Source organism: Rana temporaria, chromosome 7 (genome assembly GCF_905171775.1).
Source record: "Rana temporaria chromosome 7, aRanTem1.1, whole genome shotgun sequence".
NCBI lineage: Eukaryota > Metazoa > Chordata > Amphibia > Anura > Ranidae > Rana > Rana temporaria.
This window is the reverse complement of record NC_053495.1, coordinates 53,491,991-53,507,765: the sequence shown is the minus strand read 5'-3', so window position 1 is coordinate 53,507,765 and position 15,775 is coordinate 53,491,991. Positions and strand designations below refer to the sequence as shown.

At 47.1% G+C, this 15,775-nt stretch overlaps 1 protein-coding gene across 6 annotated transcripts in view; it reads left to right on the top strand.

The window, feature by feature from the left end:
- The window catches only part of LOC120945304 (inter-alpha-trypsin inhibitor heavy chain H3-like), a 166,666-nt gene that overhangs the window by 112,395 nt on the left and 38,496 nt on the right, over window positions 1-15,775 (top strand). For 2 of the 6 annotated variants that reach the window (XM_040359383.1, XM_040359382.1), the window contains exons 17-19: window positions 679-705; window positions 5,809-5,835; window positions 10,733-10,789. In XM_040359383.1, the coding sequence (XP_040215317.1) occupies window positions 679-705; window positions 5,809-5,835; window positions 10,733-10,789 (111 nt within the window). The remainder of the gene's footprint in view (window positions 1-678; window positions 706-5,808; window positions 5,836-10,732; window positions 10,790-15,775) is intronic. The other 4 variants (XM_040359385.1, XM_040359384.1, XM_040359386.1 and 1 more) reach the window with 3 other exon arrangements.

Below are 15,775 nucleotides of genomic sequence, written 5' to 3'. Positions count from 1 at the left end.
TCCCAGTGCGCATGCTCAAAAACACGACGGAACAACTGCCTAAGATACACCGGATCAATGCCTACGGCGTGAACGTAACCTACGCCTAGTCATATTCACCTCCAAAGTAAAATACGCCGGCTTGTTTGGTGCAGCCCTTTGCATGTCTGCTGCCGGGTTACACCTCCTTTATGGGGCTTAACTTTACGCCGGACGTACAACTTACGCGCACCACTCGTAGCCTGCGTCTGCCGCACGTACGTTCGTGAATCAGCGTATCTCCCTCATTTGCATATTTTAATACAAAATCAATGGGAGCGCCACATGCGTCCAGCATAAATATGTGCCCACTCTACGCCGGCGTAGGCAAGTTACGTCGGTGGAATGAAGCCTGTTTTGAGGCGTATCTTAGTTTGTGGGTACGGCGCACAGATATGACGGCGCATATTTGCACTTACGCGGCGTATCTGGAGATACGTCGGCGCAAGTGCTTTGTGAATCCGGGCCATAGTCTGCAGAGTTAATGCATCAACTGAGCACTAATTTGGACCTTTTGGACCTCATTTGGCTTTTGATCACAAAGTCAGTAAGGTATAATCTCAAATGTATTTATTTCATAATTTTTCATTGCTAAAATTATTTAAAATCTATTGGATGAGATGTTTTGTTTTAACAGTATTTGTGGTTTATATTTTACAGCCCCAGGCCGCACTTCACCCTATCAGTGTAAGGATTTTAATATTAATTCTTAATAATTTGCATAAAGTAGAAAAATGGCTAAAAAGTTCTTTATGAATTTAGGCCAAATGTATTCTGCTACATGTTTTTGTAAAAAAAAAATCCCAATAAGTGTATATTATTTGGTTTGCGTGAAAGTGTCTATTATAGATACTGTTTTTTGTTACGCTGGTAATGGCGGTGATCAGTGACTTAAAGTGGGAGTATGATAGTATGGCGGGCAATCTGACACTAGCTGACGGTGGCTGGGGGGTTGACGGCCACTGACATCAATAGTGACACTAATACAGTGGTCAGTGCTACTACTTTACACTGTCACTGTATTAATTAAAGTGGCTGGGAAGGGGTTAACATCCACGGGTGAAAATATGGGTTAAATATACGGGGTTAAATATGTGCCTAACAATGTGTAATGTATGTGTTATGTGGTGCTTTTACTAAGCGATCTTGCTGTTATTTTGTCTGTTTTGCAGGAAATAAAAAACAGCAAGATCTACCTCTCACTATTCAGAGCTCTGTGTTGTTTACAACACAGAGCTCCCTTTCCCTGAATGACGGAGCCGATTAGCGGGTGCTGGTGGTTATTGGCCGGCACCTGCTGATCGGCTTGTGATGTGACTAATCACAGCACAGCCGTAGCTGTAGCCACACAGGCAGTCAGCAATTGGTTATGATAACTCAAGGTAATGGTATTAACAAATGTAGCGCTGGTCTCCCAATGAGTCGGACGCTGTTGTAAATTTAGGGGTGTCTGAGCCCATAGTTAATTGTATTTCTATTAAAATTAGCCTCTGTTCTGACTATGGCTGTGCTCGGTAGAAGTTTTCCCTTGTTGCCTGTAGGTGGCGTTACAACTTCAGGCCCATGTTGGAACTCGAGCAAACCATAGTGTATTAGGTGACCCCTCTCGGCGGCAGCCCAGTGGGAGTGGTGCCCCACTGTGCATGCTGGGAGGAGGTAATTAAGGGGCAGACACCGTTTTTCTGGGTCCTTCGCCTCGTGGCACTCCTGGCGCAAGGTATGTGTGTATGATTCCAGCCACGTTGGTCCGAGGCTGCATTGCTTTTCAGTAGGCCCAGTTATGCTGGCTGGGGCCTATGGTTCTGAAGGGGATCCCAAGCTGTCCGTCCGAGTGGAGGAACGGACAGCTTAACGAAGGAGACCGGGGGAGGACCTGCCCTGGAGGAGATTAAGCAACGCAAGCTGATGTCTCAGGTTAGGCCTGGTGAATTCGTTAACGAGGGATGCACTACTCAAATTTGTCTTACAGTCCGTTGGATCGGCTTAAAGGCTCTTTTGCTGTAAGACAGGAAGTTCGGGACTTTAAATCCTGTGGCAGAGGTCTCCTGACTATCCATTCTGTGTTCTCAGACGGTCTGTGGCAGAGACTGTTTTCCATACTATCCGTGCACCATTCCGGCTGCTAGGCCATGTGAGAGGGGTCTATCCGGGTGAGCAATACCCACTCAGGAGTGAGTGGCGAATATTGGAACTTTGAATACTTTGTGCATTCTGTATCGCGTACCTGAACCTTCCCCTTCTCGCTATACTCTCTACTTCCTTCACAAGTTTTATGCAGCGAAAATAAAGCCTACAGTTGAAGGTTTTACATCTTGTGTGGACATTGCAATTTCTACAGACTTTCTTCCCTAGACAACGAACTTAGAGGTAACGTGCAAAACCCAAACTAAACCAGCAGCTCCTTCGGGGGTAGTGATACACAAAGGAGAGGTGTGTTGGGTAGAGTCATTAGCATGGATAGTAATGTGTTTTTCAATATTTAAAGCACCAGTGTCAATGAACTTATGTTCACTTGAGAACTGCTTCTTTCTAATACAAAAGCAGCGTGAAGCAGGTCACAAAGAGGACAACTGCGGGTCAAATGCAGAGGACAATGAATTCTGAATGGTCTCAGAAGCATCTCAATCTGACTTCAAAAGCAAGCACATCAATATAGTTTATAAAACTACAGTGGTAATTTTGGTGCCACAAAATTGATCACATCCAGGGAAAAAATCTGAAAGACAACACTAAACCAACCCATTAACCTTCAAAATGAATCTCTTAAACAGAACTCCAAGCCAACAGCTAAAAGCACATATGAAATATATATAAGGGAGGCGTTTTACCTGTCAAAGGATTTTTATTTCTATCCATTGAGTCTGCTGTAGTTAATAATGCTTACAGGTCGTGTCCCTCCCAAGCCTGAAGCCCCATACACACTATCAGTTTTCCTGCAGGTTTTTCTCTTCAGGTTTACCAAAACCATCTAATATGAGGTCAAACCTTAAGGCCGCGTACACACGGGCAAACATGTACGATGAAACCGGTCCGCCGGACCGTTTTCATCGTACATGTCTGCCCGGGGATTTCTGTACGATGGCTGTACTAACCATCGTACAGAAATCCGCGCGTAAACAATACGCGGGGCGTGTCCGCGCCGTCGCATGCGTCAAAGTCATTCGACGCATGCGAGGGATGGCGGGCGCTCGGACATGTACGGTAGGTCTGTACAGACGACCGAACATGTCCGAGCGGGCAGGATTCCAGCGGGCCCGGCGGGCAAATGTTTGCTGGAATCCTGTCCGCTAAAGGGCCTACACACGACCGAACATGTCTGCTGAAACTGGTCCGCGGACCAGTTTCAGCAGACATGTTTGGTCGTGTGTACGGGGCCTAAGAGTTTCAATTTGTATGCAATCAGGCAGGCCCTTGCACTACATGGTTTTGGTATACCTGAAGAGAAAAACCTGCAGGAAAACTGATAGTGTGTACGGGGCTTGAATTTCTGTGTCAGTAACAGGTGTGGCCAGAACTGTGTGGACTGTAACAGAGGGAACCAAGCGCATGTAAAGTGAATAATAAAGTTTATTAAGAAAAGTGAATACAAATAAACACACCTCCAATACCAAACTGTGTACAACAAACCAACAACAAGACGGTGACCCACAAACAACAACAGACTAAACAAGTAAGAAAAATAGAAGGGGGATACCGGAATCTTAAACGTAGCCAGGCCGGGGTCATACACAGGAGATTAATAAAATAAAAAAGTGAAGGGGTCGTGGCGCTGTCTGGACTAGAGGCTGAGTGTACCAAGTGAAAGGTACAGTACTAACTTGAATGTGATCCAAGATGGGTGAGTGATGGATCTGGTAAATACAAGTGCCTGAGTGTATTAATACGTGAATACCTGTGTGGCATGTATTGGACACTCTAACATACATGTGAGGAACGGCGTGCGCTCCACTAGGAAACAGCTGATCGATCCGGAAGTGCGTGTGGGTGTGCGTGTAGCCGCTTTACGCACGTTTCGTATTGATTACGTCTTCTGAAGCGGGTACCCGCTTCAGAAGACGTAATATATATTTATATCTATATTTATATCTATTTATTTTTATAGTTTCATATTTTTCACTGTTGTGTTTTATACTCACTGGATATTTACCACCACGTTGGTATTTTTGCATTTCACCCACCGCTATTAGGCGGTCACTGTCAAGTCTTATATTATTTTAAACTCACTTAGTACTATAGCCCCTGGCGGCTACTTATCTTAGTAGTTCACCTAGTGGCCGACCACCCTTGCGGCCAAGTGCCACAATTTATTTTGCCTTTTCAGTGTTTGTTGCATATTACACACTATGTTTTCATCACATGTATGTTAGAGTGTCCAATACATGCCACACAGGTATTCACGTATTAATACACTCAGGCACTTGTATTTACCAGATCCATCACTCACCCATCTTGGATCACATTCAAGTTAGTACTGTACCTTTCACTTGGTACACTCAGCCTCTAGTCCAGACAGCGCCACGACCCCTTCACTTTTTTATTTTATTAATCTCCTGTGTCCCTTAGGCCCCGTACACACGACCAAACATGTATGCTGAAACTGGTCCGCGGGCCAGTTTCAGCATACATGTTCGGTCGTGTGTGGGCGCGAGCGGGCCGAATTCCAGCAAACATTTGCCCGCCGGGCCTTTTCCCAGCGGGCAAATATTCCTGGACGTGTTTTAAAACCGTCCGCTGGAATCCTGCCCGCTCGGACATGTACGGTCGTCAGTACAGACCTACCGTACATGTCCAGGCGCCCGCCGTCCCTCGCATGCGTCGAATGACTTTGACGCATGCGTGGAAGCCTTTAAATGGCAGGCCCGCCCACGTCTCCGCGTCATCGCCGCGTCATCGTCGCGGCGACGACGCGGACACGCCCCGCGTATTGTTTACGCGCGGACTTCTGTACGATGGTGTGTACAACCATCGTACAGAAGCCCTCTGCCAGACATGTACGGTGAAAACGGTCCGACGGACCGCTTTCACCGTACATGTTTGTTCGTGTGTACCCGGCCTTAGGGGATTACTTATCAGGGGGGCTGCAGTCTTTAGCCGCTCTCACACCTAGCGTGATTTGAGTTATTCATATTTACTTATTCATCCACTTTACTTTTACCACCCAAGTTTCTTGCTCCACCCACACTACTTGCTCCTAAGCGCGGTACCCTCCCTATCTATTATACACAGGAGATCAGCAGATGGGGGCAAGTAGCAGGACGGGACAAGGAGAAGGTGGACTGGATCAGGCTGCAGGGTAGGGATACAGGATAACAGGGTCACAGGAGGGACAGGATCAGGTTCAGGTACAGGTTCACAGAATCACAGGTTCAGGTTTAGGTTCAGGTCAGGGCTCAAGGAAAATACCAAGGCAGTGAGTGTAATAATCAACCGGGTATATATACACACACCTGCAATTAGGCTCAGGTGACACCTGACCTTGAACAGACCAGAACAAACAATTACTTCTCCACTTACCACAGTGAAGCCAAAAAAAACATTTACCTAGAAGTCTACCTGGGATGGCACTACACAAGAAAGGGATTTCCAGCAGTAAAATGTGACAATATTGTCTGTAATATGTCTGTTAATGCATCAACCGAGTACTCATTTGGACCTCAATTGGCTTTTGATCACAAAGTCAGTAAGGTTTCCCAGATTGATTTATTTCATTCCTTTTCATTGCTAAAATTATTTAAAATCTATTGAGTGAGATGTTTTGTTGTAACAGTATTTTTGGTTTATATTTTACAGCTCCAGGCCAGAGTTCACCATATCAGAGTAAGGATTTTAATATTAATTCTTAATAATTTGCATAAAGTAGAAAAATGGCGAATGTATTGCTAAAAGCAATATAGGCTTATAGTGGAAGAAACCACTAACTATATCTATTCTTAAAATGTTTCTTCCCCCTCCTTCTACCTATCCTGCCAAAAACTGTATAACACATTTTTTATATTTTTAGTTTGCTCCAGTCCAGTCATATGATCCTGCAGAATAAAGGGGATGGAAGAGTTTTTATATATATATATATATATATATATATATATATATATATATATATGAGAAAGCATGCAACTAGTATGTGTAGGAGAGATAGAGGGGACATGAATGGATTGAAAAAAAAAATCCTGTGTCGCTAAAACAGAATGAATGAATGTGCAGATGCTGATCCAATAATTCTGCCCCCATTTTTAATCGCTCGATCTCTCTCCTTCCCCTGTTGTAAGCATTGTAACAAGTATCCATGTGATCTGAGGGGCTTGGGTACCATGTGATCACTGGTATTGGTCATCACAGTGATCCCAAGGCACCCAGCCGATCGGATCAGCTTGGCACAGTGTCTCTATGTACCGAGATGCTTAATGACAGTCCCAATATGTGTTTCTTTTCTCTATTTTCTACCTGATTCTGTAAACAGTACTATTGTTTAAATGTACTTTAAAAACCTTGTGGAAAAGAAAAACCAGGCACACCTTGTGAGGTACCTTGACAAATTTGTGGAGAAAGAATAATTTTGCAACCTGAAGCAGGATTACATTGACAAACACTGATAAAATCAAATTAAATACATTCTCTGGTTATAGGTGTTTTAAAGACTGTATTATTAATGCCTGTTATTCGAATGTAATTGTGGATACAATCAGTTACCCTAAAATAATATAGCAGTTATAAATGGAGTCTGATCCAGTGACCCTCTGGCTTATGTCTCTGGCTCTATTTCTGCCAATCTGTGTCATGGATATGCAATAAAGTTTGGCAGCTTACCTGATTTCCATGTGTTCATTAGAGGCATGACCCTCCTTCTGACTGTCTTTTAATACCTTCCTCCCTGTATTGCTCCACCCTAGGCCATCCCAGGAAGCCTATATTAACTACTGCACTGCTAGTCTGCTTTGCTGTTCAACCCTGTTGTTAGCTTTAGTTCCTGTCTGCAGTGTGCTACGATTATCTTCCTGTGTACCATTTTTGGCTCGTTCCTGACGTCTCCTGTTTGCCTGTGATCCTGACCTTTTGCCTGTCCCTCGGTTACCCTTATCTGCCTGTTGCCCTGACCTCGGCTTACCCATCAGTACCGCTTGTCCTGCTTGCTGCTTCGCCTCTCTCCCTGCGGAGCGTGACCTAGGGGATCCCAGGGGTCGCGACCTGGATCCAGCTGCGGCGAAGGCCATCCTCACCACTAGAGGCTCTGGCGAACACAAAGCTGGGACTTAGACTCTGCACTCTGTGCTTCCTCTCTAATCACAGCTGTCGGCCATAGGGTTCACTACCCTGTGGTGCATCCCTGACCCCAACGGGGTGCACTTGTCAGGTGACCTGACAGTTTGAACAGCCATGAATCCGGCCGACGTGTCACTCCCCGCAGATGATCCATTATAGGGCATTGTTTGCAGACTCGAGATGCATGAAGCTAATCAGGCTCAGGTGATGCGTTTTCTTCAGGATCTGGCTTCCCGCTTTGATCAGCTTCAGACCTCGTTGGGAACCCCGAATCTGCAACCCCAAGTACAACCAGCGGCGGCGCCTGTCGCACCAGTCGCATTCACTGAAACTACCACCTCCAATCCGTTTTTCTGGAGACTCTAAGTCCTGCAGGGGTTTCCTTGGCCAATGCACTATTCATTTTGAGCTCCTGCCCCAACACTTTCTGTCTGATCAGGCTAAGATAGCCTATATCATTTCCCTCCTCTCCGGTGAAGCCTTAGCCTGGGCTGCCCCTCTGTGGGAATCGAATGATCCAGTGGTTTCTAGCCTGTCTGTTTTCTTTAAACTTTTTCGGAATAGCTTTGAAGAACCCGCTCGTGTCTCTTCAGCGGCCAGCACCCTTTTACGTCTCCGCCAAGAATCCGGTTCAGTGGGACAATATGCTCTTCAGTTCCGTATCCTCTCAGCTGAATTGAGCTGGAACAATGAGGCCTTAGTCGCAACCTTTTTGCATGGCCTTTCTGATAGAGTGAAGGATGAATTAGCAGGAAGAACCATCCCCACTGATCTGGACCGAGTGATCTCCTTGTGTAACGAGATCGATATTCGCTTTCAGGAAAGGACCCTAGAAAAGTGACGCAAGCATTCCTTGGTCCTTAGTCAGCCTGAGCTCCCCTCTCTTCGACCCGTGGAGCATCTCCTGCCAACTGAGGAACCCATGCAGCTGGGTCAGACCAGGCTATCTCCCGAGGAACATGCTAAGCGCAGAACTCTGGGCCTGTGTCTCTACTGTGGGGGCAAAGGTCATTGTCGTGACACTTGCTCTCTTCGCCCGGAGAAACGCTCGGGTTCAATTCCTTCTGGAAGGTGGAGTATTGGACCCAGAAATATCACCTTCGCCTTCTCGTCTTCTTCTTTCTGTGTCCCTTCATCTCGGTGCTTCTTCTCGTTCGGTCTCGGCATATCTAGATTCCAGAGCCGCTGGCAACTTCATGGACTGGGAAATCGCATCATCCATGAGACTTACCCTCTTGCCCTCACCACGCCATTGGTGGTCTTGGCGATTGATGGCACTGTTCTCTCAGGGGGCCCCATTCGTTTCCAGACACTTCCTGTTAAGATGTCAGTAGAGACACTTCACCAGGAATGGATATCCTTCCTTATCCTAGCTAAGGCCTCAGCTCCTATCGTTTTGGGTCTTCCTTGGTTAAGGCTCCATTCTCCACACATTGACTTGACTGCCGGACAGATCCTGGCTTGGGGTCCCTCCTGTTCCATGTCCTGCCTACCCAAGGTTTCCCCAAAAGAGAAACTTCCTGTTGCCACCATTCCAGTATCTTTTGCTCTTCCTACCGCATGTAGTGGTGTCCGGGATGTGTCCTGCAATAGTCAGGCTGACGCACTTTCTAGCCCATCTGGCACTCTGAATGAGAAGCCCGCCTGTGAACCTGAGCCGATCATTCACTCCAGGTTACCTTTGTCTGTCCCTAAAACGCACGGCCAGGCTAACTTGTCTGCAAGTTCCACAGTCGATACGCCTTGTGATGCGATTAGGGTAGTCTCTAGACCTGACTTTGCTATTCAATCGGCCTCTGCATCAGCTATGCCAGGCCAGCCCATGCCCTGTGAGCCTCCTACCTTTTCTTGTTCAGGACCTTCTGCAACCTCGCCTCATCCTAGTATATTACGTCCATTCAAACCTGTCTAAGGGGCTCAATCCATCCTTTGGATAGATTGCCTCATTCGGCTAAGTGGGGTTTTCTACCTTGTTTTCAGGGATCTCTGCATTCTGATGTTTTTTCTGCTATCCAGCTTGACTCCTGTGTCATGTCACCTTCTAACCAACCTGACATCAGGGTTCCTCTGACCTCTGCCCAGTCTGATGGTCCTGTGCTAGATGCCCAGTTCATCTTTAAGGGTCTGGGGAATCCTCCTTAGATTCCTGTTGATCCTCTCATGCCCTTACTTATTCATAAAAGGCCTTTAGTCCTCAATAAATCCTCTTGTCTTCTCCCTACTTCGGTTCTGGTCAATGAGGATAATCTAAAGTATGAGGTTACTCAAGTTCTGGATTCTCGTCTCTGCAGAGGCATTCTTCAGTACCTTGTGCTTTGGAGAGGGTTTGGTCCTGAGGAGGCGTCTTGGATTTCTGCATCTGAGGGATTTGCGCCCCATTTGTTGAGGAGGTTTCATCTGGGATTCCCCTTTAGGCCTGGGACCAGGCTGGGGAGGGCCCATAAGAGGGAGGGTACTGTCATGGATATGCAATAAAGTCTGGCAGCTTACCTGATCTCCATATGTTCATTAGAGGCCTGACCCTCCTTCTGACTATCTGTCTTTTATCACCTTCCTCCCTGTATTGCTCCACCCTAGGCCATCCCAGGAAGCCTATATTAACCACTGCACTGCTAGTCTGCTTTGCTGTTCAACCGTGTTGTTAGCTTTAGTTCCTGTCTGCAGTGTGCTACGATTATCTTCCTGTGTATTGTTTTTGGCTCGTCCCTGACTTCTCCTGTTTGCCTGTGATCCTGACCTTTTGCCTGTCCCTCGGTTACCCTTGTCTGCCTGTTGCCCTGACCTCGGCTTACCCATCACTACCGCTTGTCCTGCTTGCTGCTTCCCCTCTCTCCCTGTGGAGCGTGACCTAGGGGATCCCAGGGGTCGCGACCTGGATCCAGCTGCGGCGAAGACCATCCTCACCACTAGAGGCTCTGGTGAACACAAAGCTGGGTCTTAGACTCCCCGCCCTGGGCGATCTTGGGTTCACGCTTCCTCTCTAATCGCAGCAGTCGGCCATAGGGTTCACTACCCTGTGGTGCATCCCTGGCCCCAACGGGGTGCACTTTTCACCTGGCCACAGGTGACCTGACAATCTGAAGTTTTAGGTTTTCCCACCCCCTCAGGTCAGCATGTAATCTCTCTACCTCTTGCATTCCCCATGGGTCATAATGCATAGATAAAACCAGGCGCTCACATACAAGCAGGGCAAGGATCAACATAGGCGAAGGTGCATCTAAAGGATCCCTGTGTGACAGGAGGGGGCAGTGTACTGTGACAGGAGAGGGGGACAGAGTGACAGCAGGGGGGCAGAGTGACAGGAGGGGGGCAGTGTGACAGGAGAGGGGAAGCAAAGTCAACTGGCTTCCAGTGAAATTGGGTGTGAGTATGTGAATTCCGGATAAAAGGTAAAAATAAACTTTTTTTTAAGTGTTTTATATCATTAGTATTTATTTTTTCTTCATTTTGTCCTTAGCCGTGCAGACCTATTTATCACACCACCAACCTACCTACGCACCTTCATATCCCTATGGTAAAAAAAGATAATCTTTTTGGTTCTGTTTGTCTGAAATACCTGATAAAGACTTGTGCCAGGGGTAGAGGATTGATGCAGCAGTGAAGTTCCACTTTAATGTGGTAAATGTTTAGAGAGACCTACTAATAAGCTTTCTTGCTCATACATCACGGGACACAGAGCCTTAATTACTTAATAGGTTATGTAGTCACCACAGGTGATTGGACACTGGCAAACCCAATTAGAATTGAGTTCCTCCCCTATATAACCCCTCCCAAATGGAGAGTACCTCAGTTTTTTTGCCAGTGTTAAGGTCACGTTCAACATGCGCTAAGAAGAAAAATACTTTTTTGATGGTCTGGCTGCAGAGACCTAGGAGCTATAACCGGATCAATTCCTCCGGCTGATATCAAAGGCCTAAGATGGTTGGTACCCCGTCCTCGTGTAAGAAGAAACAAGGTTTTCCTGTAATGTCTCTCTGCGGAGGTCTGGGCTCTGGGATCCAGACTTTGGTGTACTAATACATCTGTGGCACGAAAAGTTTCTGGCAGAGTCTTCTACAGGTCCAGGTATGAGTTTTTTTCCTAATAAAACCCTTGGTAAACCTGAAGGTTGGCACAACTTGCCCGCCGTGATGGGTGAAAGCTGGAACTACTTTTAGTAGCATTCCTGCGGCGTGGATCAGGTAAGAAGAAGAACATTTTATTTATGCATTGTCTTCTTTGGAGTAGGATGTCTTTCCTGGTTCTCACCACTGGAGGCAGTAAGTGCAAACCTTGTGTTTTCTTACATAGCCTTCCAGGAATACATGCTCAGTGAAGTTGGACAAATATAACACCATTCACCTCCTTCCGCTGCAGGCTCTGCCACAATACGCATACAGCGGTCCAAAAGATGCCGCCCAGTAAACTCTCCCCCTCTTCCTCGTCTCCTGGGCACCGCCATGACAGCGGCACGTGTCGGGAGCGTGCTTTTACTGTCTGAATAGAGACATGGATAGGGGGAGGGCCGAAGTGGTTGATAGTGATCCGTGCACAATGCAGCACACCTGTGTGCAGGTGCCAAGAGGCTGGTTCAAAAGGCCAGCACGCCAGAGCCTTCTGTAAGCGGCATGGACACAGAGCTGTGGGCTGTAAGCATCCCTGTGGATTGAACCAGGCAAAACTAAGACTCCTACTCTGCATCAGGTTGTGCAGTGAGCTCATATTTTTGTGTATGTAAGACTATAGCACAACAGTGATTGCATTTATATTTGTGGATAGTACCTTTGCTTTGCAGTAAGGACTATGTCCCGAGAAGAGGGTCTAGGGCGAGTAAAAGAAGCACCAGAAAATCCTGCGTAAGGATTCTGAACTTGCCTGCAGTTTACCATCCCCCTCTGTCAGCCTGATGGCAGCCTCACAGGATGAGCCCCTGTCTGGTTTTGCAGCTTCTTCTATGGCAGCTCCTGTATACGTCACTGAGGACGCTTTAAAAGTTGCTTTGGATGGCATAGAATGAAGGATTGCTAATATTGTCGCAACCTCCTTAAGAGATAGCAGAAAACGGGGTAGATCCACTTCATCTGCTCTGGCTCTCTTTTCAGATGAGCCTTCTGAGGGTGAAAAATCCCTCTCTGGAGATGAGGATCATGCACAGTCTGAGGACTCAGAGGATGAGAGGTTTCCTGCGACTTCCCAGTCGCTACAGATGCAGGTGCAATATTATGCAGAGAGCGTGCGGGCCACTTACAAATTGCCTCCTGTTGAATCTTCTAGGCCCTCTGTTTCCTCTTTGAGATCCTGGAAATCCCTGCCGGCTGCATGCACCTTTCCAGTTCATCCCTTGCTGGATAAATTGATGTATGATGACTGGGTTTACCCAGACAAAGTGTTTCCTCCCCCTACGCAGTTTTCTCTCCTTTACCCTATGGAGGAAGGTTTCACCAAGAAATGGTGCCTGCTATTGATGCAGCTTTTTTTTGTGCAAACAAAAACCTGACCCTGTCCTTTAGACAACACGCAGGGTTTTAAGGATCCAACTGATAAAAAACTGGAGTCCCTATTAAAAGCCTCCTCTGCCATAGCTAAAGCTGTAGTACAATCTGCAGTTACAGCTATTGGTGTATGTCAGTTCCTCAAGGAACAAATTAAGCAGATGATTAATCTCCTCCCTTCAGAGGAGATTGAGGTTTATGAGGACCTTCCTAAGGCTTTGTGCTTTGCGATTGATGCGATTATGGACTCTGTTCAACAAGAATCTCGCTTAAATCTCCTGCAGGTACACATGCGCAGGTCCTTTTGGTTAAAACATTGGGAGACCGAGGCTTCCTGCAAGAAATACTTGGCAGCGGTCCCCTTTGGGGGAGAATGCCTGTTTGGGGATGAGCTGGATAAATACATCCAAAAGATTACCGGAGGCAAGTCTACTCTATTTCCGGTTAAGAAGAGTAAGCGTCCCTTTTTTAAACGTACTCTTTCTCCAGCCCATGGAAACTCAGTCTCCAGGCAGTGGCGACGACCGCCCCAGTCTAACACTAGGAGAAAGGCCCAGGGCCAAGCCCAAGGGCAATAAAAAACTTGGGGGTCAAGGTCTAAAAAGACCCCAAAACTTCCCTATGAAGGGATGCCCCAGCTCGGCCGAGTAGGGGGAAGTCTGCTGAATTTTGCAAACGCCTGGCGGAACAAGGTTCAGGACAAGCGGATCATCGCCACAGTGTCCTCAGGCTACAAGCTAGAGTTCAGAGAACTTCCGCCACCCCGTTTTCTGAGATCAAGCGTTGCCAAAGATCCAGAAAAAAAGGCCTTTACTGTTGGCCTTGGAACACCTGTTGTCCCAAGGGGTAATCATAGAGTTAGCCCCAGAGGATCAGGGGTCAGGATTCTATTCAAACCTGTTTACGGTTCCAAAACCAAACGGGGATGTCAGACCTATCCTAGATCTAAAAAATCGGAATCAGCTTCTGAACATTCGCTCCTTCTGCATGGAGTCTGTCCGTTCAGATGTTTCCACCCTTCAGGGAGGGGAATTCCTGGCATCAATAGACATCAAAGATGCATATCTACATGTGCCAATATTCCCCGCTCACCAACGGTTTCTAAGGTTTGCGGTGGATCAGCGTCACTTTCAGTTTGTGGCCCTTCCTTTCGGGCTGGCTACAGCACCCCGAGTGTTCACAAAAATACTGGCCCCGGTCCTAGCAAGCCTAAGGGCACTAGGCATATCAGTAACAGCCTACCCGGATGATCTGTTGATTAAATTCCCTTTCTATACATTTGTATTAGGGATGGAGGCACAGACATGTGCCTCATTCAAAGTCCCATCTATGCTCATGCATAGGTCCACCTCATGTTTGGGCCACAATGTGCACAGCACAGTGGAATATTTAGAGTACCTAGGCTGGGTCCTCAATCTGAAGAAATCTTCCTTGCAGCCTCAAAAGAGGCTAAAGTACTTGGGCATGATTATAGACACGTCCCTAAGCAAGGTATTACTTCCCAAGCCAAAGGCAAAAGCCATAGGAGATTTGGTCCGAGTGGTAAAGGCAAAAAGAAGTCCTTCCATCCGTCTATGCATGAGATTATTGGGAAAGATGGTAGCCTCATTTGAGGCTGTCTCTTACGCCCAGTTTCACTCCAGACCGTTACAGGGCGGAATTCTGTCTGCTTGGAACAAAGATGTTCAGGCCCTGGATCTTCCTATGATCTTATCTCCAGGAGTTCGCCAGTGCCTCAATTGGTGGTTGCTTCCCCAAAATCTGTCAGAAGGAAAATCCTTCACTCCAGTTACCTGGAAAGTGATGACCATAGACGCCAGCCTTCTGGGCTGGGGGGGCAGTGATAGAAGAAGCATCTGCCCAGGGGAAGTGGTCCGGGGCCGAAAAGCTCCTACCCATCAACATTCTGGAGATTCAGGCAATTCATTTGGCCCTCAAAGTTTGGTCTCAAAGACTGCAAGGCTGGCCTGTTTGGGTTCAGTCTGACAATGCTACAGCCGTGGCCTATATCAATCACCAAGGAGGCACCAGAAGCCTGGATGCCCAAAAAGAGGTGAATCACATCTTGGCCTGGGCAGAAAGGCATATTCCTCGCCCATCTGCGGTCTTCATTCCAGGGGTAGAAAATTGGCAGGCAGATTTTTTAAGCCGCCAGCAACTGAGTCCAGGAGAATGGTCTCTACACCCCGACATGTTTCAAATCATATGTCAGAAATGGGGAACCCCAGATGTGGACCTGTTGGCTTCCAGATTTAATGCAAAACTGGACAGCTTTGTGTCAAGAACAAGAGATCCCTATGCTCAAGGGTCAGATGCCTTGACAATCTCATGAGATCAGTATTCCCTGATTTATGCGTTCCCTCTAGTTCCGCTTCTCCCACGATTCCTTCAGAGAGTCTAGAAGGAAAGTCAGTGATTTTTATTGCCCCGGCTTGGCCTAGGAGACCCTGGTATGCAGAAGTCGTTAGGATGGCAGTAGGAAAAACTTGGGTTCTTCTATTACGCCCAGGCCTACCATCGCAGAGTCCAATATTCCACCCTACCTTACAAAGTCTAAATTTGACGGTTTGGCTGTTGAGCCCCACATTCTGAGGAAACGTGGGCTCTCGGGGCCAGTCCTATCCACTCTGGTTAATGCTTTAGTCCTCAATAAATCCTCTTGTCTTCTCCCTACTTCGGTTCTGATCAATGAGGATAATCTAAAGTATGAGGTTACTCAAGTTCTGGATTCTCGTCTCTGCAGAGGCATTCTTCAGTACCTTGTGCTTTGGAGAGGGTTTGGTCCTGAGGAGGCATCTTGGATTTCTGCATCTGAGGGATTTGCGCCCCATTTGTTGAGGAGGTTTCATCTGGGATTCCCCTTTAGGCCTGGGACCAGGCTGGGGAGGGCCCATAAGAGGGAGGGTACTGTCATGGATATGCAATAAAGTCTGGCAGCTTACCTGATCTCCATATGTTCATTAGAGGCCTGACCCTCCTTCTGACTATCTGTCTTTTATCACCTTCCTCCCTGTATTGCTCCACCCTAG